Raw genomic sequence first — 26,922 nt, forward strand, 5'->3', positions numbered from 1 at the left:
CAAAAATATCCAAAAGATTTTAAAAAGTTTATAATGAAGTTGCGAGGTTTGTTATAGAAAGTAAAAAAAAAAAAAAAATGGAGCATCAATGTCAGCATCATTATCATAAAAGGTAAAAGCGTCTCTTGAAATAGATGATTGGATCTTTTTAAATCGTGCTAAAAATGCACCATTTTTTTGTAGGTTTTGTTTGAGCTAATCTAGGTCACTAAGGTAAACAATCTCTTCACAGCCAAATTCTCAAATTCAACTCCATTCTTGCATCTGCAACTGCACTGCAGCAGTCTGTCATACTCCAGCTGTGCGTGCGTGAGTGTGTGTAGGTGTGTGTAAATGTGTGTGTTCTTTCCCATTGCACATTTTTTTGCAGTACTTTGACTTCCTGTGGGTCCTTTGTGACCATATTTAGTGTGAGAGAAGATACAAGCTGACGTGATGTGGTGTCAGCAAGAGGAAAACCGGCAGGAGGCAAAAAAGCAAAGAGAAGCACAGCAAACACCTGGCAGAAGGAAGTACGGACTAATAAACAACCTGCAAAAATGCATTCAAGGCAACGGGGGGGGGGGGGGGGGGGAATTTGGTTGGGGCTTTGAATTGTATCATTTATATATCATTGTCACATTCAGACAACAATCATACTCAGATTAGACCACTATAAAGGCAAGCTTTCAGAATTGGCACCTACAGTATAGCAACCTGTGCTACTTGCGAGCTAATCAGACAGATAAATTATCCATGCTAACTCATTCACTGAAGCAACCCCCTTCGCTCCCGGCTGTTTTACTGGATTTTGACTGAAAGCAAGGCCCACAGAAAATTGTGTTCTATTGCTATAAAAGCATGGAACCTATGAAAAGAAAGATGAGTCTCTTCTTCCATCAGGAAAAAAAGTTTATTTCTATCTGTTTCTGTTTTGCAGAAATTAGCATTACAATATAGCTAAGTTTTATCAATATTCACATTCCTGCTGAAAACACTGTCAAAAAGAGCTTGGTGCAACATGGCCCTGGATGATCTCTTATACTCTGCTGCCACCTGCTGGCCGTTTTTTTGTAATAATTACCATTGCTTTCAAGAACCTCTTCAGGTCAGAAGCTGCATTAAAGCTTTATTTCTGTATGCTCTAGCACAAAAAAACAACAACATAAAAACATATAAATACGTTTTTGGGACCATGGCAATATTTAAAATAGAACGTGTTTATACGTTTTTGGGGGCAAATTAGTTAAATGTCCAATCATTGCAAATTTTCATATAATTTCTCTTTTTTCAGTATATTTGGCATTTTCCCACGTTCACTTAAATTCAACAATTTCATATTCGGCTTCAAATTTAGCTGACATCAAACCCCCCGCCAAAAAAAAAGCATGCAACACACACATCAGGAAGCGCTTCCATCTAATTTAATTAAGAGTTTAAATGAAAACGATGTTGTGTGGTAACTGCGACATCCTCTGCCTGCCAGCGGCTAAATAGTCCTCCTCCATATGCTTGCATCCTAGCCCCGCAGAAGCCGGCGGTTCTAATGAAACCCTGAGGGACAATGAAAAGCTGTCACTCTCCTCTAGTTCCCAATAGAGGGAGAATTATGAGACTGATTACTCCCTTGCTTTCTCTTCGGAGGAGAAACCAAATGTGGCTGGTGTCAGAGATAAAACTGTCCCCAGAGTACCATTGGGAGCCTGGTAATGTACCGTACATATGCATCATACGCACACGCACGCACATGTAGAAACACACACTAAATGAATGGTAAGAATGATGCAAACATACCAAGGTGACTTACAGATGACAAATGCTGCAAATTAATTCATTCACGTAAAAAAATGAATTTGAACTATTTCTATAAGTTGTTTTTTTTTTACTTTTGTTAACAAGAGTAAAAAATACTAGAAAAAAATATTGTACATTTCCAACAGATATAAAATTTGTGATTAATCGTGAGTTAACTTACTAATTACGCCCCTAATTTTTAATCATCTTTTCTTTAATCCTTTTTTAAAGAATAAAAGATTATTAAAAATTAGGGGCATCAGGTAATTAAAAATTTTAATTGTAGTTAATCACATGACTTCACGAGTTAACTCACAATTAATCACAAATCTTATATCTGTTCAAAATGTACAATAAAAAAATCTAGGTTTTCTTAATCTTGTTACCAAAAGTAGAACAAAAAACGTTAAACTGGAAGAAATGGTTCAAATGAATTTATGGCAGTGAATGAGTTAAACACACCATAATTCCAACACGAGAGACATTTTCACAGGGAAAATCAACACAATGTTCAGACACTCACCAGCAACAACATAAGGTAGACCTTTCAAATCTAATGAGATACAATGCAAGTGCTGAATATCAACCACAAAATATGATCTGGGTCTCAACGGATTGCGCAGGTGTAGCCATTTTTTGTCTCGTGTAAATTTCCCTAACAAGCTTCTATTGACATCATAATCGACCATCCATCCATCATTTGACTTCTACGAGACTCACTCTCAGCGAGGTGCTATTCGATGCATCGTCATATCTATGTCCTCAGTCTATTAATACTTGATCACTCTGGACTATTGTGAATGCCGCCACACTCATAGAGTGACTGGAGATTTTAAAACTATGCAGCCACGTGAGACAAACATCTTACCATTAACACATTTACCTTTAGACAATGTAATGACATTCCTGTGTCCTCTAATCTTTGTCATTTGAGCTCTTCTTTTTAGTTGTTTTTGTTGTACTCTATATCAGCTCCTTTATTAACTCATTCACTGCCATTGACGGCTATAAACGTCCAAAATTTATTTGAACTATTTCTAGTAGTTTCACATTGTTAACAAGAGTATGAAAACCTAGATTTTTTTAAATTTGTACATTTAGAACAGATATAAAATGTGTGGTTAATTGTGAGTTAACTAGTGAAGCCATGCGATTAATTACAATAAAAAAAAAAATTTATTGCCTGACGAGATGATTTTTAAAAAAAATTAGGGGCGTCAAGAAACTAAAATTTTTACTAGTAATTAATCGCATTATTTCAATAGTTAACTCACGATTAATCACAAATTTTATATCTGTTCTAAATGTACAATTAAAAAAAATCTAGGTTTTAATACTCTTGTTAAAAAAAGTAAAAAAAAAAAAAAAGTTTAACTAATAGAAATGGTTACAATGATTTTTTTTACGTCTATAACCGTCAATGGCAGTGAATGAGTTAAGTACTATGTTCACTTGTGGTTTTAGTAAGTTAGTATGAAATACAGTATGTCAATTGTTTGAATGCTGCCTATATATTTAAGGAGTTTTTGCCACTACTAAACACACATGTGACGCAGTGAACCGCTTCAGTACTACAAATTATTTAAAAGAATAGTGACAGTCCGATGATGTCCTTTTTATGAATTATCATGTGGTGTGACCAGAAGAAAATAACCTATTAAAGACTTTTATTTTGAAATAAATTTAAAGACAGAAGTTTGTATCATCCACAAGACAGTAAAGAACCCATGGGAGCAGCTTAACTATGTAAGAAAGTTACCCTTTTAGCAACTGGTACTGTATGTAGTAGTCATATTTGGACATCATTTTGTACAAGCGAAAAAAATATATATATATTAATTTTGTCCAACAAATATATATTTCTATTCAAATTTTATTTGTGTGGCTAGCTAGCTTGTTTTGTTTAGTGACCAACCATCATATATTGTATATAATATTAAACATTTTGCAAAAATCTTGTCTCGTCCCATGTCTTATAAATAATAATAAAGAATAAATATTTCATGTGTGGTTTTTTTTATTTTTATAATTCAACTGTGCTGGGTCTGGTAAAATCCTTATCCGTCAATGACCCTTCTATTATGCCAGTATGAAATACAGTATGTCATTTGTCTGAATACTGCCTATATATCTGAGGAGTTTTGGACCCTACTAAACCCGACATTAACAAACTAGGGATTGCACCTTTGTTACATGGTGAACCACTTAAGGTTCTAGAAATTGTTTAAATGAGCTATGTGCAAAAATGCACAAAGAGCGATGCTCTACTCTCAGTTTGTGATTCAATCTCACAGTTGCACACTTGGATCCATCTGGCCGGACAAGCAAGCATTGAATGGAAGAAATCAAATCAACCTGGCTTATTTCGAAAGATTAAATCACTGTTTGTGTGTGCGTGCGCGCGTGTGTGAACGACAGAGAGAGAGAGAGAGTGAGAGAGAGAGAAAGAGAGAGAGAAAGAGAGAGAGAGAGAGAGAGAGAGAGAGAGAGAGAGAGAGAGATGAGAAAAATCAACATATATTTTTAGCTTGTACCCAGTGAGTCATTTGAGCCCCCGATCGCTCCCTATTTTCTCTCCCCCAGCCAACCCTTCTGTCTCTTCTCTTCCTCTTCCTTCCTTTTTCATTTCAGAGGCGCAGTCGCAGTGGCAGAGGACAACAGACGATAACACAGAGGAGTAGAAGGAGGACCAATCTTTAAGTGATATGAATACTATTGAACATCATTCAAATAAAATAATATTGGTTGACAGGAGAATTATTTACTATGAATGAGGAACATTTTCATAACAATCACAATGATTTGTTCTGTATGGAGGACCACAACTGCCAAAACTAAATAAATACAAGTGAAAATAAAAATGCGTATACAAAATATAATAAAAAAATTAGATAAAAATATATGAATGGAAATAAAAGCATATATATATTTTTTTTTTAATTTATGTTTTTTTTATTTAATTTTTCAATTATATTTTTTATATTTTATATATTTTATTTTCACTTTTATTTATTTAAGTGTCATTCGTTTATTTTTAACTCATCCACTGCCATTGACGGCTATAGACATAAAAAAATTAATTTGAGCTATATTAGTTTCACATTTTTTCACCTTTTGTTAACAAGAGTATGAAAATCTAGAATCTTTTTACTGTTAAAAAATTCAAATTTTTTTATAATCTTTTATTTTTTTAATTAGGGGAATTAGGCGATTACAATTTTTAATTGTAATTAATCACATGACTCCACTAGTTAACTCAAGATTAATCTCATATTTTATATCTGTTCTAAATGTACAATACATTTTTTTCTAGGTTTTCATACTCTTGTTAACAAAAGTGGGGGAAAAAAGTGAAACTAATAGTTCAAATTCATTTTTGACGTCTATAGCCGTCAATGGCAGTGAATGAGTTAATACCAGTTTTGGTCCTCCATAGTTTTGACATCATACAATATCTCCCTCTTTGAAATTGCGGCCTTTTCATTATCGGTGTCTGCCCAACAATGCTTTGCAACATTTACACTTAAGTAAGGCAAATGTGAGACGTCTTCTTTATTGCCTGGACAAACAGCTGAGACAAGTTGAGAGGGTCACATAGCCAGGAAGTGAAGTCAGACACACAAACAAGGAAACTCTTATGCATATAAACAAACACATAAACAGACGAGGCACTGCAAACAACCCCTCACGTGCAAATACGAAGTGACAAAGGCTGGCAGACAGGGTCGCGGTGACACTGATGCATGCATAAGAGGAGAGCGCAGATATGCTGCGAGAAATATGGCGCACGCGTGCGCGCGCTCGTTGAACGCCGCTCGCTTTCTCTCCTTGTGCTTCGTAGCCTTTGCTTTCTTATGCGTTGACTTTTAACAGAATGCTACATAATCAGGATTGCAGATGTGCATGCAAAACCAGAAGCACAACACACACACTGTACACTGCAATACTCGAGGAATAGAACACATAAACACACTGAGGTAATGGGTTAGGGTAGGTGGGGGGGGGGGGAGGGGTGTCAGCCGTGATCCTGCCAGAGAGAAGGGAATCGGCAATGCAACTCTATCGCGGAAAGAGGGTAAGACCATATCTGACACGCCAGCATGCCAGCTATGTACACACAAAATGGAGGGAAAAAACAGCTATAGCGTGCGTATGTGCGTGTGAGCTGAATGCATATGCGGTGAGGTATCCCTTTTGCAGTTATTTTTAAATCTTTCCCAGCATGCATGTGGAGGATCAGTGATCCTGCTGCAAAGGTGTCTATTACCAACGGCGCACTCCGGGATCACATGAGCGAGCGAAAGAGCAAATTGTTGCGAGAAAGAAAGAGGCGGAGTCGGCGAGGACGTTTGAAACATGGCGTGACAAGGGGGATGAAGACAGGAATAGATGGTGACATGTTAGTCTTGGAAGAAATATGCAAATCGCGGGGAGAAGGGCAGGAACCTTATAAAAGGAACGAGAAGCACAAATTTGATGGTCGAGGAATTGAAAAAATGATTTCTCGCGTTAAAGGGGAAACTGTGGGAAATGTACAGTCTGCATCAGATCTGGATCTGACGTGCTGCTTTTGACTTTACAGCACATACAAAAATGTAGATCACAAATTTGATGATGTCATCCAACGGAAACAATAGTGACATGCTATAGTCAACAAAGTAGAGGACAGTCCTTAGACAAACAGATCTATAATAAGAGTTGATGAGTCAATACTGTAAATAGATCATTCATAATTCTATGGAGATTCATTGTGGTTTGCAGCATTTGATTCCGCCTCAACAATTTGGCAGTTTAAAAAAGAAGAAGTCAAGCTGAATTCATGCAGACCTGTCCTTTAAAATCAGGTTGATATCTAAAAAACGATTTCCAATATTGTAGAGGTAATGAAAATACAGACTGTTACACCTTGACTTGCGAGTTGGATTTGTTCTGTGACCAAGCTCATAGCTCAATTTACTCTTATGTGAAATCAATATTGTCAGTCGAAATGAAATAAAACTCCAATAATATGCTCCAGGCTCACTTTTTAATAAAGAAAATTGTATTGTGTAAAAACATAGTAGGAGAGAACGAGTAATCACTGGACATCGGGACAAGTCGCAACTGTCTGCGATAAGGAGGAGGAGCCTATCAAGGCTTGCAACACAAAGTGATGGCACGTAACAAAAAAAAAAAACTCAAGTTCATTGTTGCCATCAATGCTGTATTACTTTTTTGAAGGGATTGGATGAGTTTTTACAGTGGAGTGAACCCCCACATATTTGTGGTTTGGCAATCATTCATTTGCATATTCGTTGAATTAGGAACCACAATTGTTCGCTGAAAAAAAATGTGCTGACGTCAAAGACATAAGAACATACTAACATGGTAATTTACAATTTTCATGTATTCCTTAGTATTGTGTGCAAGGACAAAAAAGTTGAGTACTGTTTGTCTAAAGTGCTAGAGTCGTGTGTGATGTCAATTTAAAGAGTTATTTCGATTATTAATCCAGATAATAATATTAATGTGAAGTTGGTTTGATCGTGTTAAGTAATCAAGCTAATGATTAGAGTATGTAACATTAGTTTATGTGTATGCTAGAAGCATGGTGGTGGCGCTTTATGACCCTCTCCGTTTGAACAGCTTTTTCTGCTATATTGTGGCATCTACAAGGAATTTCAAATCCCTTTTAGGGATGCCGTCAACTCTTCCAGGATTGTTACTGGTGGTTGCAGGGTTCAGTCCATATCCCTTCACTGTATATAAACTGTTAGAAGACTATCTTTTTCTTCCTCGTGTTCGTTGTTGTTCGGGTAGAGAGAATCCTGATTTTCTGAATACAGACAGGAGATCGGTGAACAGGTCCTTCGAAGGATTTATTTTACAGAATATTCCGGACACAAGCAAGTTTACAGACAAATGGCTGCAGTTCCTCTCGTGGAAAAAAAGTGTGACTTTTTCAGCGGACTCCTCTCATTCTTATACTATCTTGAAAAAGTATTACAACTCCTCCTTTTCCCCCAAGCCCCTTTCTCCCCCCCAGCCACCAGCCAATACATACTTTTACAGCATTCAATACACATTGACAGATGGCCTTTTGATGTGGAAATATAGTAGGTCTCAGACCCGACGTCACCTAGCATAAGATAAGACCTACAAAGAAATCATATTAGCCCATTTGCTTCAACCCCAGACAAATGGCCCATTGGCGTGGGGATAGAGGAAGCTCACCCAAACATCATTAAAACACTCGCCCAGCTCTACTGAGGAAATTAAAACAGTTATGACTAAATCTAAACAGTTATAACTAAATCAAAACAGTTATAACTAAATCTGGGCAGAAGACTCTCAACAAAACGCACTGTAAAGCTCTCGCTGTGGGAAAGAGAGCTTCAGTGGCAGATGCCATTTTCAGCCATTTATTGAATGCCGGGAGAAAAGTAAAACACAAACTGTAAAGGTAATCAGCACGCTCACAAGCTGTCGGCCAACAGCTCACGGCCAGACTCACCAAATGTTGCATGACAAACTCTCGAGGCACCGCACCGCCTCTTAGTTTTTCTCCATAGGTTTGGCACATTTCTTGAAACTGAGATGACATTTTCGAAACGCCATGGACAAATCCCCAAATCACCTCACAATTGGTCTCAACTGAATGGCATTCCTCATTGCTTTCATCAAATTGCCAATGTCTTAGTACATATCTCATATAGTATAGTATAGTACAGGGGTGGGCAAACTTTTTGACTTGCGGGCCACAATGGGTTTGAAATTTTGACAGATGGGCCGGACCAGGAGCATTTGGACCTCATAGCACAGTAAAAACACACAGATAAATGTACAACCCAATTTACTTATAGTGTGCACTTAGGACTGCGTTTTTCAAATGTGCAAAATCCACTTATTTATAACAACTTTTCCAATAGCTTCATTTTTATTGTTTTAGCTCAACTTTTGCTGTGTTTTTATGCTTTGTAAAGTGACCTTGGGTGTTCTGAAAGGTGCTGTTTTTAAATGAAATGTATTATTATTATTATTATGATTATTATAAAATAGCCCTAATCCAGGTAGTACGTTTGCCTCAATGAATATGAAAGATGCGGCATTTACACACTATTTGGCAAAGTGGGAGGAGAAATGTAAATAGATTATAATAGCACATACACTGTGATCTGTCAAACCTGGTGACTGCATCTATTATTAATAGATTTCAATTCAAGGCGTAAAGTTAAAGATTTTTTTTCCATTGGCCCACCCATTTTTAACCCGGGCCCACAGTACGTGTGACACATGCGGCTGCATGATAGCCGCTGCTGCCTGTCACGCGCTGAGGACAAAGCGCGTACATCCAATCCGTCTCTGACCACTTTTCCATCTCCGTGGGGGACGCATAGCACACGGTGTTTGTGCAGCAGCTCAAAAAGAAGCCAAAAGCCAACGAGGAAACGCTCATAGAAGTGCTCGACGCACGCCCCGGGGATGTCTTCACCAATATCAACAGTCTCCTGCATGCGCGCTCCTCACCTCACCCATGACAACATGTAGAAAGACTATCTTCAGCTATCAAAAGGATCAAAACACGCAACAGTGCCACAATGTTGACTGATAGACTGAACTCTTTGTCCCTGCTTTCTTTCAAAAAATAATTGACCGATTCTCTGGACTATCAGGACATTATTGCTGTGTTCAACACAAAACCGTGCCGTCTCCTGCTGTAAATGTCCAAATCCAATAAGATAAGATAAGATCCACTGATTGTCACACCCATCTAAGTGGGGCGAAATTTGTTCTCCGCATTTGACCCATCCCCTGAGGGAGCGGTGAGTAGCAACAGCGCCGCGCTCGGGAATCATGTGGTGATCTAACCTCCCAATTCCAACCCTTAATGCTGAGTGTCAAGCAGAGTGACAATCGGTCCCATTTTTATAGTCTTTGGTATGACCCGGCCGGGAATTGAACCCACGACCTCCCAGTCTCAGGGCGGACACTCTAACCACTCGCCCACTGAGCTGAAAAAAAAAAAAACTTGAATTTTTTTCTAGCCTTATTGGATAAGTTCGGCGGGCCGGATTGAAACGCATAACGGGCCGTATTTGGCCCGCGGGCCGGGGTTTGCACATGTCTGGTATAGTACATATTTCCTCAGTGGATCTGCGCAAATGGTTGTGTACATTCAGCCTACACTTAGCACAATGTGCCCACGTTAAACACATTTTCCAAATGAATAGATCTTTCTGATCAAACTGGATTAGTTGTTTTTCAGTCTGATGGCTGTCCTCTCCAAAACATGTCAGCAGGATTTCAGTGTGTAAGTCATAATATGCAAAATCATCTGTTCAATTGTCAAACTTAGTCCAGCATATCACAGGGGATCAGTGGAGAGGATGGTTGAGACATTCACGCCGTTTTTTTTTTTTCCTCGCTGCATTGCAAGAGGAAATATCGGCTGCGACGTGGATGAAAACCTTTGGCCAAGCAGAGAGCAGCGTATGGTTGGCCAAGAGGGGGAAGGCTATTTTGAGCGGGACCAAATAGACTCAGTTTTAGAGTAATATTTACTCTTGGAAGAGTGTAAAATAAAGAAGTGGAAAAATAAATAAATAAAAGTCACTGAAGGGTTGCGGAACCTAAGCTACGCCACTTCTACTGCTTTTTTAGCTCCAAGATGTTTTTGGTCTCGGAGTTATGAAGATTCCAGCTGACACGAGTGATATACTAGCACACGGCAGGAGCTCTGTGGCTCAGGGAGTTGATCGGCTGTCTCCTAAACTCAAGGTTGTGAGTCCGTTCCTCAACCCTTGAGTGACTTTTATTTATTTATTTTTCACTTCTTGATTTTTCTCTCTTCCCAGTGTGAATATTACTTTAAAACCGAGTCTATTTGGTCCCACTCTAAATAGAGTCAAATTTACTCAAAATATTTTACTGTGTAGTGAAAGTGTTACCGTAGTTGGTTCTTCATTTATGCTGTACGCTAGATATCATTTTAGTTATTATTTTTTACTTTTACTTTTATAAATATACAGAATTGGGCTTACACTTTCTTTTGTTGTACTCTACTGTAATGTGTAAGTAACTTTGTGTGAATAAAAAGTGTTACTGTCCTTGGCTGGTCAAACTGCAAACTTTGAAAACTGCTCTTGTAAAATTATTTTCCCCCCTCTGTTTTTTATATAATTGTATTTTGTTAGCGGCACTTCTGCTGTTGTGACAAAACATCTAATGATTTTGACTTGTAGTGCTCACACATTACCAAAAGAACGATGCATTGTGGGTGCATTGACTACTTGTATGACATAGAAATTTGATTTTTGACACATAGGTAAGCTGTTTTGGGAGAGATATGAGCTTTTTCAGATGATCCATTGGCAAAAGTGAATGCAGATGAGCCAAAGCAATTGAGAAGGATTTTCTTTGTTTGGGAAAGGAACTTGGAGTGAAGCATGTGTGACCAGTTTTGGGATAGATATGTGCTTTTGCTAATGAACTGAACAAATGTAAGTCTGTTTGGCCAAATGAGCTTGCAGTTTTGAAAATGTCATTTCAGTCTCAAGAAATGTGCCAAACCTATGGAGAATAACTGTAAAAGCACTTGCATGTACACAGACACTTTGTACAGTATTGTTCATACATTAGATTTTTTTTTTAAATTAAAATTAATAAATTAATATTAGATAGATAGATAGATAGATAGATAGATAGATAGATAGATAGATAGATAGATAGATAGATAGATAGATATACAGCCTCAATCGTTCCACATTAGAAAATATCGAGATTCATATCTTTTTGTTGGATAGATATACAGTACCTTTGAAGGAAATGCCACATTTACAGTAATCTACAAGTACTTAAGTTCACTGATATTACGAAATGGCAAACAAACCCATTGCATCACACCCTTTTGAACAGAGCCGTACCATATCGAATCGAATCGTAATCCCACTGAATCGAACCTTATCGCACCCCATGCATTGAGATACATATTGAATCGTCTTTTATCGGAGAGATTCACATCCCTAGTGTGTATGTACTGTACTGTACTATATGAGAGATAGCGTGTGTAAGAGCGTACCTGTACATGTACGTATGCATGTGTATGTATGCCTAAGTCTGCAGGCAACCAGGCCAGTGGCTACAATTACAGTGACGGATCTGAAAGAACTGGGTCGGCTTTGCGAGAGTTCTACTCCTGGGACGCCAAGACCAGCCAGCGCTCTGAATCGATTCAGAACACATGCACACTCACACACACGCACACAAATAATATACTGGCCTTTCCTGCGCACAAGTCATATAAAAAAAACATGATCAAGTGAAAATCACAGTGATTCTGTGTCTCCTCCTTTCCCACAAACACACACTCGCTCTCTCTAAGAGCCGGAAGCGCCATCATCCACGGGCTGCAATATTCACACTTCATGCACGCGTAACTCGGCTGCACATGGGACGTCTTCTCCTGCTCGAGTGCCACTGCGCATGTTTGTTTGTGTCGCTAGCCTACCTCTGGCAGAGAGCTTCTTGGTGTTGATGATTTTGGCAGCATACTCTTGACCAGAGGAGATCTTCACGCACCTTCTGACCACAGAAAAGGCTCCCCTGGACAAAAAGGTGTGAACAATGGGTCATGGAAGTGTCTGTTTTATCAACAAGGTACAATAAGAAAGGAAGAAAAAGAAAGAAAAATACGACATTGTTTATGTTCAGAGCATGTGATAAACAGGGGCATTTTAGTCGGCACAATGCAATGACATACTGTAATCTGTAGCTATTATCTTTGGTAACAGAATGATTGTATCGGACAACAAATAAACGGATAAGAAACGCACTTCATTATGACACAATGAAAAGCACAAACACCACAACAATCATTTATCATTAGTAGAGGTGTCAGGCGATTGAATTTTTTATTAGTAATTAATCGCATGACTTCAATAGTTAACTCTCGATTAATCACAAATTTTACATCTGTTCTAAATGTACAATAGAATGTACAATAAACATTCTTTTCTAAGCTTTCATACTCTTGTTAACTAATAAATAATAATAACAATAAACTAATAGAAATATAGGTGTATATTTTAGTCATTGATACAGTAATTTCATTATAATTCTTAAAATTGAGTTAAAATCAAAAAGATGTACAGCACTGTAAAAAATGAGTGTGATATTGATTTGTGTTATTGTTTTTCTGCCACTAGATGGCATATTTGACATATATAAGACCTTGGTGACGTTGGTGCATTTTTCTTTTCATATTAGAGCTATCTAATCTTTAACATGATGTATCTTGTGAAATTCTGCACATTTTTAAAATTCTAAAACACAACTTGACCCCAGCCTCAACAAATATATGCATTATTAATAGATTTATTACTGCTAAATTTGGACGTTGACGTGTCAAAATTAACGCACTCATTTTTACAACCCTACTTTTACTAGCTTATCTCTTCTTCTGTTGTGCTAAAATTCTGGCAATGCATGACTCATGACAGTGCTAATATTATAGCATAAATGGACAGTAGCAAAAAAAGTCAAAAAAAATTGAGAATTCAAGCTTCAACGGCAGCAGGAGAGATGGGTAGTTAGCTGTAGTTTTAGGTTAAGCCTGATTTAGTCCGCCTGTCAAACTTTACGAAGCAGCCCTCAGCTGCCACAAGGGAGTCACCTCTGAGTCGGCTGAGTTAAAAATAAATAATTTACAGTCGCTTTTCAGCAACGCAAAGGTGTGCTTTGCAGACGCTTGCGCGGCTCGCTTCGTTTCAGGTACATGGCGTCCCGGCGGGCGTAAAAAAAATTTGACCATTAGACCAGACAAAGGTGGTTAGCTCATGATTGCGACGAGTGTGAGCTGTCGTGCTGATTGGGGCACATGTGTGAAGACCTCCAAAAAAAGTAGGTCAGCTATATTTGAGGGAGCTGCATCTCTAAATGCAGCCTTGGACAGGACTGCCTGCCTCAGCTCCTCGCAGCTCTACGCACAAAAAAAAGCATTTTGCTATTCATCCTCCGTCTCGGTTGGTGCACTTTCCCTTTCCAATCCGATCTTTTCCTCCTGCGCAGCTCAAGACTTTTTCTAACCTTTGACCACATAATATAGATACTGTGTCATCAGGATGAGGGTGATTGAAGGGCTTCTAATAGCGTAGACCTCACGGGAAACCTGCTCAAACCGCTAACTTTATTATGTGGCGAAATACACTCAAACAACAGTTGAATGGGGGGGAAACAGAGCTTTTGCATTCTGCAAAAGTGAGCAGCTTGCCAGTAAAGCTTACCTCCATTTTATAAGGGATTTGGTGAAGAAATGTTGAAAGCGTCACATGTTACATAACGCCTGTACTTGTCTACCCATGGATTCGCTGTGAAGTGCAGTGTCAAGTGCATCTGTGTGCGACTGAGCCTGGCTTGACAGCAAATGGTTTTGTTTTGGGAAGTCAAATGAGGGGAAAGCTATCGAGACAAAGGCATACTATGAGAGGTTACGATACGTCTATGAGCGTTTATGATGCCATCACCATATGTAAAATGCTCCAAAATGGCTGGAAATGTATTGCTTGGCATTATTTTAAGAGAGGGGGGAGTCATATTCAAGGTAGTCTGTGTTGCTAAAATCCAATCTCAAAATCCAAGATCTGTATCAGAAGTTCTGACTTTATGGAGAATCACATGATAATAATGATAGGCATCTGACTACATTTTCCTCAAGGAACAATAATCATCAATTAATCAATTAAGTCACGTACCTAAAGAGACAGGAGAATCTCATCAGCATGTTCTAAACTCCTCTTTCAATGCCTCTTTCATATTGAGCAGAATGAGACTGAATCAACAGCACCTCTGCTGCTGACAGCCAAGTAGTGCACTCCATTTTGTCTCCACTGCTTCAACTAATTAATAATTAACCAGTTACACACTATCAACTGAATTCTCAACAATCATCCCATCAATTATTATGTCCATCCTTATAAACATACTGCTGAATCAGAACCTTTAGCAGCAACAAATGCAATAATGAACTGTTGTTCAATGAATACCTCTCAGCAGCACGAGAATAATATTTTATAGTTTTACATTCATGGCCTGGAAGGGTTTTCCATGCATGTATTTACAACAATTGTGACATCACTACTATGTTAGCATAGGTTCATGTTAGACCAGTGGTTCTTAACCTTGCTGGAGTTACTGAACCCTACCTGTTTCCTATCTGCATTATCCGAACCCTTCTTTATTGATTTTTCTTTCTTTTAAATTGAAGACATAGGAACAGGATTTACTGGTGAACAAAATTAACAGGGAAAGTAACCTTTTTATTGAACCCGGCTCTCTTTATCTTGAATTCAAAAAGTGTTGTGTTTTTGAATACCCCATCCCCATGTAGCGATCCTTTAGTTTTGCTAGAAAGCAATTTTTTTGTGCTGGACTAGAATTGCTCAACTTGGAATTGCAACTCATGCAGTTAGGACGCTGACTTGACTCCCATCACTCAACTCTATATTGATAGAGCATATTAAAACAGCCATCACTGTTTTCTTAAGCTGGAACCCAGTGGCAGTAGATAAAATGAAAACAGCAGAGGCTCCAGAATTGAACCCTGTGGAACACCACGTTACACGTGTGAATTTGTATTGCACATATACATCCGACCACTTTTTTTTTTTTTGCTTGACATAATGGTATGAAGGGATTACAACAATAAATAAATCACATGATGTACCATCACAACAGTCAAAAGTCGACTACTGAGCACAGATAGGCCAAGCAACATGATCATCTGCAGCCAATGATGACCAAGCAGGGCAAATCGTCTGATCAGATTCTGATCTGATTGGTTTATTGGTCCCCTTGGGGAAATTCATTTACAAATTGATTCACAAATCATAAGAACAAAAAAAATCACAAAAAGTTCACCATTAACTGCTTAGCCTGTCACTATTGCTTCCAGTGATAGATGAACAAAGATGAATTGTTTCCAATAAACAAATTTCGGATTGATTAAGTAGAATTGGATAACATCCCATAGCACACCTGATGATCTCTCAAGGTGCATTCATGGGAATCACTAGACTATATGTACATTCCAAACATTATCATTGTAGGAACGGAATTCCATTTTTTTTAAACTGAAGATTCTCTGTTATCCTCTCTGAATAAGTATCACGAGTGTTATATATATTCAAGAATGTCTACAGAATGGGAGTAAGGAGAGTGAGGGTAGTGCAGGATGGGAATCAGGTATGTTAAAAGATCTTATAAGTGTATAGAGCGGCAATATTCACGTCAGATACACACATGAGCTGATTGAACTATGAACTATGTTTTCATAAGAACTATACGCTTTCAGACTTTAGGTTGGAGGGGTTGGTGATAGTGGAGGGGCATTGTTCGTTGCATCCCTTTGCACACACTAGATGCTGAGCAGGTTAACCAGTGAATGACCAGACATGCACACTGAGGGGTTTGCACAAAATAATAATGGGTTAGGTATTACCAGTGTATATTGCTGTCATTTCAAATGAGTAACACCAAATCTGACCATTCTACACAGGAATGTCACAGTGCAAACACTGACCGCTGTACATGATGAGCTTGTGACGTCACACGTTTAAGCCCACGACGTAAACGGGGCTTGTAATAAAATGCGAGATTAAGAGGAATGGGATGCGACTGAACATCCCTGCATTAAACATGGAAACGCACTCCCTCGGCCCCCACCGCACACACGCGCACGCACACAATCATGTCCCTCATGTTCCATGCGCACATGCACAACCATTCACGCACGCGCTTTGGAGAAGGAGGGTGGTTAGGAATCTGTGTCCTTAAACGAAGGCGGCCTATTACGTAACATGCTGTCATTTTAATACAGCAATGATGTAACGTGATGGCAATGGGGATGATGATGATGATAATAATAATAATAGTTATTGCTTACTTCCCCAGCTCCTCAAACAGCTGATATTCGTCGGTAAATCTCGTGCAGATCGTTAACGCCATGGTGGAAGTGGCGCCCAGGGGTGTGTTCTCTCACTCTCTCCCTCTGTCAAACCCACCACACGCAATCGTCCGGTTTTGTCGTCGAAACAGCCAGTGAGCCTTTCATGCACACACGGCGCTCATCTGCAGGAGGTCTGATGATGAAGAGGAGGAGGAGGAGGAGGAGGAACAGGAGGAGGAGGAGTGAGGAGGATGGTTGGTTGCAGCAAAAAAAATAAAAGCGCTCCACTAAGGGTCGAGTGCACTTCCGGTTAAATGAGTAGCCGCGGTGGTGTTATTCGTCGTCTTGTCTCGAACGCAGCATGTTTTGGTGCATTTCGGTGACGGCCCGGTGTGTGCGTGTGGCGTGTGTGCTGCGAGGCTGGTCTCTTTGCGCGCACCCACAGCACCGCACTAGCGCACCAACCCCCGACTGTGCGCTCAGTCCCGCCCCCTTTGGTCGCAGCGCTCTGGCCACACACAAATAATCTTTACAGCCCAGACGCCTGTGAATTACATACAGCATGCATGTTATCTAGGTCATAAAAACAACAACAGATAAGCAATTCTTCATTCATCACAACATAGGGAGAACATTGATTTGATGAAATTCATTATAAATACTGAAAGATGCTGTTGCAGCGCTGAAATACCACAAATGAACGTTTTGAGGGCTAAAGCAGAGCACAATTTATTATAGTAACAGCCACCCTACTGTACTTTACAACTACGCCCCCTAGTGGCTATATACGCAACATCGGCAATAGAGATTAAATCAGAGCTGTAATAACTGCTATAATCGTTCAAAACATCATAGCATGATGATGATGAGTAATGGCCTGCTACATGTGCTCTAACTATCGTATTCATTTGCAGGCGTTATAGACCGAGCCCTGCCGCAAATAGTCATAAAAAGTGAGTAATTGGTGAAAAAAAAAAAGCCGACTTAAGGCCTACCACAAATTCTGACCCCAAAGCAGTTTAATATGATTTCAAACTAATTTGACATTACATTTAAAAGTAAATGCTCTCATTATTATTTAAAGAAAAAAAGAAAGAAAGAAAGAAAAGAAAAGAAAAGAAGAGAAGAGAAGAGAAAAGAGCATGATGTACATACAGTGAAAACTCCCTCGTATCATCTTCCACTACTGGCTAATTTAGTTTCTGCCCAAAATACTAAGCTTCTCTCTTAGTCAAGATGTATCACTTCAACATACCTCATAACACCTATGTACACATTTCCAGTTAGACAGAGCTTTGGTGCCATCTTGTAGCATTTTAGGGTTTTTCAGAAAAATCAAAAATCTATTGTTGGAAATGGGTACATTTGTGAATATTTGACCAATAATAGCAACATGACCAGAAGCACCAGCGTTATGACCGTATTACAGCCATGCAGTCTTGATGAATCAGTCATAAGGAAGAAAGTGACATTATTTATATTATGCATGCTTGGGAGAAAAGCCTCCATCTTTTTGCCATTAAACAGGTCTCTGGTGTCATCTTGTGGCATTTTAGGGTGGTTCAGGAACAGAAATGGCTGATTTTGTCAATAGTGACTACAGTAGTTGTACTCGTAACTATCTATTATAACAGCTTACCCTGTCCAGGGTTGCACTGGACCTGGAGTCTATATAAAACTAATAAAAAGAAAGAACAATATTATTTAAGATCCCGCTCAAATTGCATGAGAATGCTGAAAAATGCTATTATTGATCTGAAATTCTAATTCATCATTTCAACCCCAGAAATGGTTGATGTAGATATTTTGTTTATTAAACTAACATTTAAAACATATACATACATTACTTCCATCCATCCGTCCATTTTCAGTACCGCTTGTTCTTATTATAGAGTCAGTGAAAAACAAGAAAGTGACATTATTTTTAGTGTAAAAGCAATTTCTCTTCACTTTCAATAAAAGATGACATCATTTTTTGTCATGAGGAATACTATCTTTTACAATCCCAAATGTTGTGGTCAACAATGAATGTTATCAGGTGGATTCAGGTCTAATTTTACATCTTATCATATTTTCAAATAAATTAATATATAAGCGGAACTCAATAACATGGAAAAACGAGAAATAACAGATTTTAACTTAGTTCTTTTTTTATTCATCAACAAGGGGGAAATACAAAAATTATATTCAAATAGATACAAAACAAACTCATAAATACATTAAATATGATAGGCATAAATAATAAATAATAATAGTAACAGTTCAAAGCAGCTCATCTTAACACAGATTGTGAGTGTCCACACACTTGCGTACTTGGAAATAAATATCATGTTTGATACAAACATTATTTGCCTGCTGACAGCGTCAACAGTTGCTCAAGCAAGCAATTTTCTTCTGTTTTTAAACAAGATGATCCTTGATCAGATGAACACTTTTTGGTACTTGTGCCAAGTTTTTGGAAAACCAGCAAGTGGAGCATTTGTCCCCCTTTGCACGGCTCTTCAGCGTCTCCTGCTGCTGGAAAAAGAGAAGGCCATCCATTTTTAGCTTTTTGATTCACTTTACACTGGCTGGACAGTTTATTAGGTACACATGTAAAATTTAACGAGTTACAAATATTAAAAATGCACTTTACGACAATTGCCTCTTTGTAGAAAATGCATTTTTGATCCTTCTCGTAATATTGTCGCTCATCAGTTTATACAGATGTAATGATATGAAAATTCATGGTCAAAGTAGTTTAATAAACTTCAACTTACTTATTAAGGATCCTCTCAATGACTCTCTTCACCCAGTGAGCCTCAGGGTCAAGGCACACCTCATTGCCAGTCTTTTTAAGTGTAGCACTGCAAGCAAGAAACAGGGGTGCCTTCAGAACAAGCACATTTGGATGGACGCCCCCAGCAAGCTTGTTTCCTCTTTGAAAGGTCAGATTAGCGTCAGAGCTGGGAAAAAAAGTTCTTACATGATCTCAAGCTGCTCGCAGTGAGAGTTGGCGGGAATCAGCTCCACCTTCTCGATGTGGCGGCCGATGGGTCTGCTCTCCGTCTGGATGCAACGGCAGTGCAACTCGACTCCCAAACTTCTCAGAACCATTCCTGCAAGAAGATAGTGGGGAATGCGGTTAAATGAAAAAAGTTTAAGATTCTCATCAATGACCAGCATGCAAATGTAAATATGTACTATCAACAATTTCACAGCTGCATGATATAACAACAAAGTCAGCTTACCTTCACTGAAGGCAACAGAAGCCAACAGGACCACCAAAGCGCTGAGGATCACTTTGCTCATCATTTTGTCGTTCCCAGATCGTACAATAGCTCAAACTTAAAAATGAAAAAGTTGCCGTTCAAAAATCTTGCTGAAGAAGTGAAATGCGGTTTGTTGAATTGTCGTCCTTTCGTTGCTCTACTTCTCGCTTTGAGCTCTGCTGTGTGAATGAAGTGCTGAAGAGGAGAGTTCCTCCTTTTATAGAGACTTACATGAGTCACCTCACATGCAGGTGTTGCGCAAACTGGGATTGTTGGCAGCCGAGTGGGAATTTACAACATGCAGAGCAAGTAAGGTAATTTCACTGACAGCCTCAGGTTAAATGTATGAGGCGCATAAATGGATCGTTTGGGAAACACAATGACTAAAATTTTGTAATCCAGTTAAATATGATTGGAATCTTTTGTCTCAGGTCTGATATAAAATGATCAACTAATCGTGATTCACAGGTGACATATCATTAAAAGTGTGCTTGATATGAGAAGGCGAGTAGTCATCAATTAAAGTCAGCCATTATAACAAATATTCTTACTAAAAGATACAGAGTACACTCACATAAATATGCTACAAAGGCAAATAGAGGGTCACGTCTCCATTTGCTTAACAAAAACAATAGTCCTTTTATACAAATACTATTAACAATTCATCTGTTTGCCTTCAAAGACTTTTTAACCGGTGTTATTCGAGCCCCCTTCAAATTTCTCATGCTTTTGTTACCATCGTTCTACTCTCTTTGGAACATGATGCCGGCAACAAATTCAGTAGTACCTTCACAAAAGTACCCTCACATGTAAATGTATCAAATTGATCAATTCAACACATGTTCCTCTCGACATCAATGTACTCATTTCCAATTCAACAGGTCTTTGGTGCCATCTTGTGGCATTGTAGGGTGGTTCAGAAAGGCAAATGGGTGAATTTATGAATAGTGATACTTGTATTTGAGTCATAACAAACTATTATAATAGCTTACTCTGTTCAGGGTCGCACTGGACCTGGAGTCTATTCCAGCTGACTTCAGGTGGACTACATCCGGGACTGGTTGCTAGCTAGTTCAGAGTGCCGAACGGGATGTCACTTTATCACAGGGCACACAGACACAGAACAGTAACATTCAGGGGTGCCGTCAAGGATTCGGGGCCTGTCACTCATTGGCCCTTAAAATCGTAACCGTGTCACCCCATTGCGCCACACCTGTTAATAACACAAATAAAAAGAAGGGGAAACAGGATTTCATTTCCAACTCTGATTACGTGTGAATGCTGAAAAATGCTGAAAATCTATTTTCATAATTTTAACCCCAGAAACGCTTGCTGTATTATTTTATTATACTAACATTTAAAACATATATTACTTCCATCCATCTGTCCATTTTCAGTACCGCTTGTTCTTATTATAGAGTCACAGGTGAGTGTCAGTAAGGTGGGGCTTTAGGACCCAGATGCGGGAAGGCAGAGCAAGGAGGCCGAGGTGTAGTCCAAGAAAAAAGGTTTTAATTTCTAATCAAAAAGGCTATCTTCAAAGTACAAAATAAATTGAACTAACAAAACATGAATCTAAACATGGCTAAACAACTTAGGCAAATCTAACAGCATGACATGGTCCCTGACAAGGCAAAAAAAGGACAGCATGACGTGGAGACAGACTTACAACAACAGCAACAATGAACCGACCCAGACAGGGGGGAGACAGCCGACTAAATAGACCAACACTAATGACATAACAAGACACACCTGGCTGAGGGCACTGATTGGATGACACATGAGGGTAATGGGGACACAGGTGGAAACAATCAGGAGTCAGGGTTGACACACACACCACACGAGGAAGGGGCAAGTGACCAGAAACGAGAGGAGTCAATTTTCAAACTAAAACAGGAAATGACAAGACAAGGGGAACACACAAGGAAAACAGAAACTAAACGTGACAGGAACTAAACATGACTAGAAATAAACATGACAGTGAGCTGGATGAGAAGCAGGGTTCATCCTGAACTGGTTGCCAGCCAGTTGCAGGATACAAATAGAGAAACAAGCATTCACACTAACTCAACTATGGACAATTCAGAGTCTTCGGTCAACCTAACATCCATGTATTTTGGAATGTGGGAGAAAATTGTACCCGGAGAAAACCCAATCGAGCACATAGAGAGCATGCAAACTCCACACAGGATTTCCACGCTACTGTCATAATTCAAATTCTACAAACTATAAACTTCTTTCATCTAATTTAATTATGAATGTTCTGTTATTTGTATTACCTTAATTTATTGATTGATTAGGAGAAATGGGTGTGTTATACAGTACTGCCTTAAACTGAGCCGACTGGTGTTCATTATGACTAAAGTTTAAGTAAAAATTTTGTTCCCTTGCCTTTAAAGCGTTGATGACCTGACCATATGTTAATACATCACAGAATATAATTCAACGCCAGGATAAAATGCCAATAAGTCCCAGTATGTGAGAGGGATCTAGATTACTTAGAATAAAATGTGGAGAATTATTTAGTGATGGTGATGTTATTAACTGGTATGCAGTAGATTATAAAATGCACTTACTCAGCAATTGTATATGACGAGTGACACATGCATGACAAAGACAGAAATTAAATTGAGGGTTATAACACTAATGAGGATAAACATCAAATCAATACTAAATATGAAGCAATAATAGTGAATGGAAATTCAATGAAAATGCTAGAAGATGATAATGATCAATTCAAAATTGCTGCTACTCTAATTAGCCGTTAACAATTGACAACAACTCTGTCAGCATCAGCATCTTACAGCCATGCAGTGTTGATGGGTGGAAGAAAGTGACAATATTTGGGAGAAAACACTTTCACAAAAAGATGACATCATTATTTTTTGTCATGAGGAATACTATCTTTTAAAAATCCCAAATATCCCTCATGTTGTGGTCATCAACGAATGTTATCAGGTGAATTCGAGCCAACTTAATAATGTGGAAAAACAAGAAATAACACATTTTAACTTAGTTCTTTTTTTTTATTCATCAACAGGGAAAAAATACAAAACTTGTATTCAAATATATAAAAAACTTAAACTCATAAATACATTAAATATGTTAAGCATAAGTTAAAGCAATAATAATAATAATAATAATAGTAACAGTTCAAAGCAGCTCATCTTAAGGTGAAAAGGCTGCAAACACAGATTGTGAGTGTCCACACACATGCGTACTTGGAAATAAATATCATGTTTGATACAAACATTATTTGCCTGTTGACAGCGTCAACAGTTGCTCAAGTAAGCAGTTTTCTTCTGTTTTTAAACAAGGTGATCTTTGATCAGATGAACACTTTTTGGTACTTGTGCCAAGTTTTTGGAAAACCAGCTAGTGGAGCAATCGTCCCCCTTTGCACGGCTCTTCAGCGTTTCCTGCTGCTAGAAAAAAAGAGGGATATCCTTTTTTAACTTTTTGATTCAGTTTACACTGACTGGACAGTTTATTAGGTACACATGTAAAATTTAACGAGTTACAAATACTAAAAATGCACTTTACGACCATTGCCTCTTTGTAGAGAATGCATTTTTGATCCTTCTCGTAATATTGTCGCTCATCAGATTATACAGATGTAATGATATGAAAATTCATGGTCAAAGTAGTTTAATAAACTTCAACTTACTTATTAAGGATCCTCTCAATGACTCTCTTCACCCAGTGAGCCTCAGGGTCAAGGCACACCTCATTGCCAGTCTTTTTAAGTGTAGCACTGCAAGCAAGAAACAGGGGTGCCTTCAGAACAAGCACATTTGGATGGACGCCCCCAGCAAGCTTCTTTCTCTCTTTGAAAGGTCAGATTAGCGTCAGAGCTGGGAAAAAAAGTTCTTACATGATCTCAAGCTGCTCGCAGTGAGAGTTGGCGGGAATCAGCTCCACCTTCTCGATGTGGCGGCCGATGGGTCTGCTCTCCGTCTGGATGCAACGGCAGTGCAACTCGACTCCCAAACTTCTCAGAACCATTCCTGCAAGGAGACAATGGAGAATGCGGTTAAATGAAAAAAGTTTAAGATTCTCATCAATGACCAGCATGCAAATGTAAATATGTACTACCAACAATTTCACAGCTGCATGATACAACAATAAAGTCAGTTTACCTTCACTGAAGGCCACAGAAGCCAACAGGACCACCAAAGCACTGAGGATCACTTTGCTCATCATTTTGTCGTTCTCAGATCGTACAATAGCTCAAACTTAAAAATGAAAAAGTTGACGTTCAAAAATCTTGCTGAAGAAGTGAAATGCGGTTTGTTGAATTGTCGTCCTTTCTTTGCTCTACTTTTGAGTCGCTTAGAGCTCTGCTGTGCGAATGTAGTGCTGAAGAGGAGAGTTCCTCCTTTTATAGAGACTCACATGAGTCACCTCACATGCAGATGTTGCGCAAACTGGGAGTCAAGTGGGAATTTACAGCATGCGGAGCAAGTAAGGTAATTTGATTGGCAGGTTAAACGTATGAGGCACACACATGTATAAGTATTTGTCACAGATAAAAAACTATCGTTTGGGAAACACAATGTTCACATTTTGTAATGCAGTTGCATGTGATTGGAATCTTTGGCATGTTTTACAGCTTTTTCACTTTGATGTCTCATGATATTGATATAAAGTGATCAACTAATCGTGATTCACAGGTGACATATCATTAAAAGTGTGCTTGATATGAGAAGGCGAGTAGTCATCAATTAAAGTCAGCCATTATAACAAATATTCTTACTAAAAGATACAGAGTACACTCACATAAATATGGTACAAAGACAAATAGAGGGTCACGTCTCCATTTGCTTGCTTGTTAACAAAAACAACAGTCCTTTTATACAAATAATTCTATTAACAATTCATCTGTTTGCCTTCAAAGACTTTTTAACCGGTGTTATTCGAGCCCCCTTCAAATTTCTCATGCTTTTGATACCATCGTTCTACTCTTTGGAACATGATGCCGGCAACAAATTCAGTAGTACCTTTACAAAAGTACCCTCACATGTAAATGTATCAAATTGATCAATTCAACACATGTTCCTCTCAACATCAATGTACTCATTTCCAATTCGACAAGTCTTTGGTGCCATCTTGTGGCATTTTAGGGTGGTTCAGAAAGGCAAATGGGTGAATTTATGAATAGTGATACTTGTATTTGAGTCGTAACAAACTATTATAATAGCTTACTCTGTTCAGGGTGGCACTGGACCTGGTGTCTATTCTAGCTGACTTCAGGTGGACTACATCCGGGACTGGTTGCTAGCTAGTTCAGAGTGCCGAACGGGATGTCACTTTATCACAGGGCACACAGAGACAGAACAGTAACATTCAGGAGTGCCGTCAAGGATTCGGGGCCTGTCACTCATTGGCCCTTAAAATCGTAACCGTGACACCCCATTGCGCCACACCTGTTAACACAAATAAAAAGAAGGGGAAACATGATTTCATTTCCAACTCTGATTACGTGTGAATGCTGAAAAATGCTGAAAATCTATTTTCATAATTTTAACCCCAGAAATGCTTGCTGTATTATTTTATTATACTAACATTTAAAACATATATTGCTTCCATCCATCTGTCCATTTTCAGTACCGCTTGTTCTTATTATAGAGTCACAGGTGAGTGTCAGTAAGGTGGGGCTTTAGGACCCAGATGCGGGAAGGCAGAGCAAGGAGGCCGAGGTGTAGTCCAAGAAAAAAGGTTTTAATTTCTAATCAAAAAGGCTATCTTCAAAGTACAAAATAAATTGAACTAACAAAACATGAATCTAAACATGGCTAAACAACTTAGGCAAATCTAACAGCATGACATGGTCCCTGACAAGGCAAAAAAAGGACAGCGTGACGTGGAGACAGACTTACAACAACAGCAACAATGAACCGACCCAGACAGGGGGGAGACAGCCGACTAAATAGACCAACACTAATGACATAACAAGACACACCTGGCTGAGGGCACTGATTGGATGACACATGAGGGTAATGGGGACACAGGTGGAAACAATCAGGAGTCAGGGTTGACACACACACCACACGAGGAAGGGGCAAGTGACCAGAAACGAGAGGAGTCAATTTTCAAACTAAAACAGGAAATGACAAGACAAGGGGAACACACAAGGAAAACAGAAACTAAACGTGACAGGAACTAAACATGACTAGAAATAAACATGACAGTGAGCTGGATGAGAAGCAGGGTTCATCCTGAACTGGTTGCCAGCCAGTTGCAGGATACAAATAGAGGAACAAGCATTCACACTAACTCAACTATGGACAATTCAGAGTCTTCGGTCAACCTAACATCCATGTATTTTGGAATGTGGGAGAAAATTGTACCCGGAGAAAACCCAATCGAGCACATAGAGAGCATGCAAACTCCACACAGGATTTCCACGCTACTGTCATAATTCAAATTCTACAAACTATACACTTCTTTCATCTAATTTAATTATGAATGTTCTGTTATTTGTATTACCTTAATTTATTGATTGATTAGGAGAAATGGGTGTGTTATACAGTACTGCCTTAAAGTGAGCCGACTGGTGTTCATTATGACTAAAGTTTAAGTAAAAATTTTGTTCCCTTGCCTTTAAAGCGTTGATGACCTGACCATATGTTAATACATCACAGAATATAATTCAACGCCAGGATAAAATGCCAATAAGTCCCAGTATGTGAGAGGGATCTAGATTACTTAGAATAAAATGTGGAGAATTATTTAGTGATGGTGATGTTATTAACTGGTATGCAGTAGATTATAAAATGCACTTACTCAGCAATTGTATATGACGAGTGACACATGCATGACAAAGACAGAAATTAAATTGAGGGTTACAACACTAATGAGGATAAACATCAAATCAATACTAAATATGAAGCAATAATAGTGAATGGAAATTCAATGAAAATGCTAGAAGATGATAATGATCAATTCAAAATTGCTGCTACTCTAATTAGCCGTTAA

General features: G+C 38.7%; 3 protein-coding genes across 20 annotated transcripts in view; all 3 read right to left on the minus strand.

Annotated features, from left to right (window-relative positions):
• Nucleotides 1-17,147, minus strand: part of camk2d2 (calcium/calmodulin-dependent protein kinase (CaM kinase) II delta 2) — a 51,899-nt gene extending 34,752 nt beyond the window's left edge. For 6 of the 15 annotated variants that reach the window (XM_077570195.1, XM_077570198.1, XM_077570194.1 and 3 more), the window contains exons 1-2: nt 16,691-17,145; nt 12,260-12,354 (exon numbers count right to left, since the gene is read on the minus strand). In XM_077570195.1, the coding sequence (XP_077426321.1) occupies nt 12,260-12,354; nt 16,691-16,752 (157 nt within the window). In that variant the 5' untranslated portion in view covers nt 16,753-17,145. Of the gene's footprint in view, nt 1-12,259; nt 12,355-16,690 lie in introns of all 15 variants that reach the window. The other 9 variants (XM_077570199.1, XM_077570197.1, XM_077570196.1 and 6 more) reach the window with 2 other exon arrangements.
• Nucleotides 17,148-18,847: 1,700 nt separating this feature from the next.
• Nucleotides 18,848-21,076, minus strand: LOC144055467 (interleukin-8-like). Of its 3 annotated transcripts, none has more exons than XM_077571455.1 (5): nt 20,937-21,076; nt 19,924-20,019; nt 19,659-19,791; nt 19,453-19,539; nt 18,848-19,207 (listed from the first exon to the last, which is right to left on the minus strand). In XM_077571455.1, exons 2-5 carry the CDS (start codon nt 19,985-19,987, stop codon nt 19,195-19,197), a joined length of 297 nt encoding a protein of 98 aa, XP_077427581.1. In that variant the 5' UTR covers nt 19,988-20,019; nt 20,937-21,076; the 3' UTR covers nt 18,848-19,194. The 3 variants fall into 3 exon arrangements, with proteins under 3 accessions (XP_077427581.1, XP_077427579.1, XP_077427580.1); XM_077571453.1 differs by having other exon boundaries at nt 18,848-19,210; XM_077571454.1 differs by lacking the exon at nt 20,937-21,076 and having other exon boundaries at nt 18,848-19,210; nt 19,924-20,559.
• Nucleotides 21,077-22,981: 1,905 nt separating this feature from the next.
• On the minus strand, nt 22,982-25,093 carry LOC144055466 (interleukin-8-like). 2 transcript variants are annotated; one of them, XM_077571452.1, is made up of 4 exons: nt 24,084-25,093; nt 23,819-23,951; nt 23,612-23,698; nt 22,982-23,366 (listed from the first exon to the last, which is right to left on the minus strand). In XM_077571452.1, the coding sequence occupies exons 1-4, from the start codon at nt 24,145-24,147 to the stop codon at nt 23,354-23,356; spliced, it is 297 nt and encodes a 98-aa protein (XP_077427578.1). In that variant the 5' UTR covers nt 24,148-25,093; the 3' UTR covers nt 22,982-23,353. The 2 variants fall into 2 exon arrangements, with proteins under 2 accessions (XP_077427578.1, XP_077427577.1); XM_077571451.1 differs by having other exon boundaries at nt 22,983-23,369; nt 24,084-24,987.
• Between the last annotated feature and the right edge of the window lie 1,829 nt (nt 25,094-26,922).

Source organism: Vanacampus margaritifer, chromosome 7 (genome assembly GCF_051991255.1).
Source record: "Vanacampus margaritifer isolate UIUO_Vmar chromosome 7, RoL_Vmar_1.0, whole genome shotgun sequence".
NCBI lineage: Eukaryota > Metazoa > Chordata > Actinopteri > Syngnathiformes > Syngnathidae > Vanacampus > Vanacampus margaritifer.

Excerpts from the sequence above, each read along its gene's own strand:
- LOC144055467 (XM_077571453.1), bottom strand. The coding sequence starts at position 19,987 with ATGATGAGCAAAGTGATCCTCAGCGCTTTGGTGGTCCTGTTGGCTTCT. Across the intron at positions 19,792-19,923 it reads TTCTGTTGCCTTCAGTGAAG|GAATGGTTCTGAGAAGTTTG; the intron begins GTAAGCTGACTT and ends ATCTTCTTGCAG. Across the intron at positions 19,540-19,658 it reads TGCGAGCAGCTTGAGATCAT|TGCTACACTTAAAAAGACTG; the intron begins GTAAGAACTTTT and ends TCTTGCTTGCAG.
- LOC144055466 (XM_077571451.1), bottom strand. The coding sequence starts at position 24,147 with ATGATGAGCAAAGTGATCCTCAGTGCTTTGGTGGTCCTGTTGGCTTCT. Across the intron at positions 23,952-24,083 it reads TTCTGTGGCCTTCAGTGAAG|GAATGGTTCTGAGAAGTTTG; the intron begins GTAAACTGACTT and ends GTCTCCTTGCAG. Across the intron at positions 23,699-23,818 it reads TGCGAGCAGCTTGAGATCAT|TGCTACACTTAAAAAGACTG; the intron begins GTAAGAACTTTT and ends TCTTGCTTGCAG.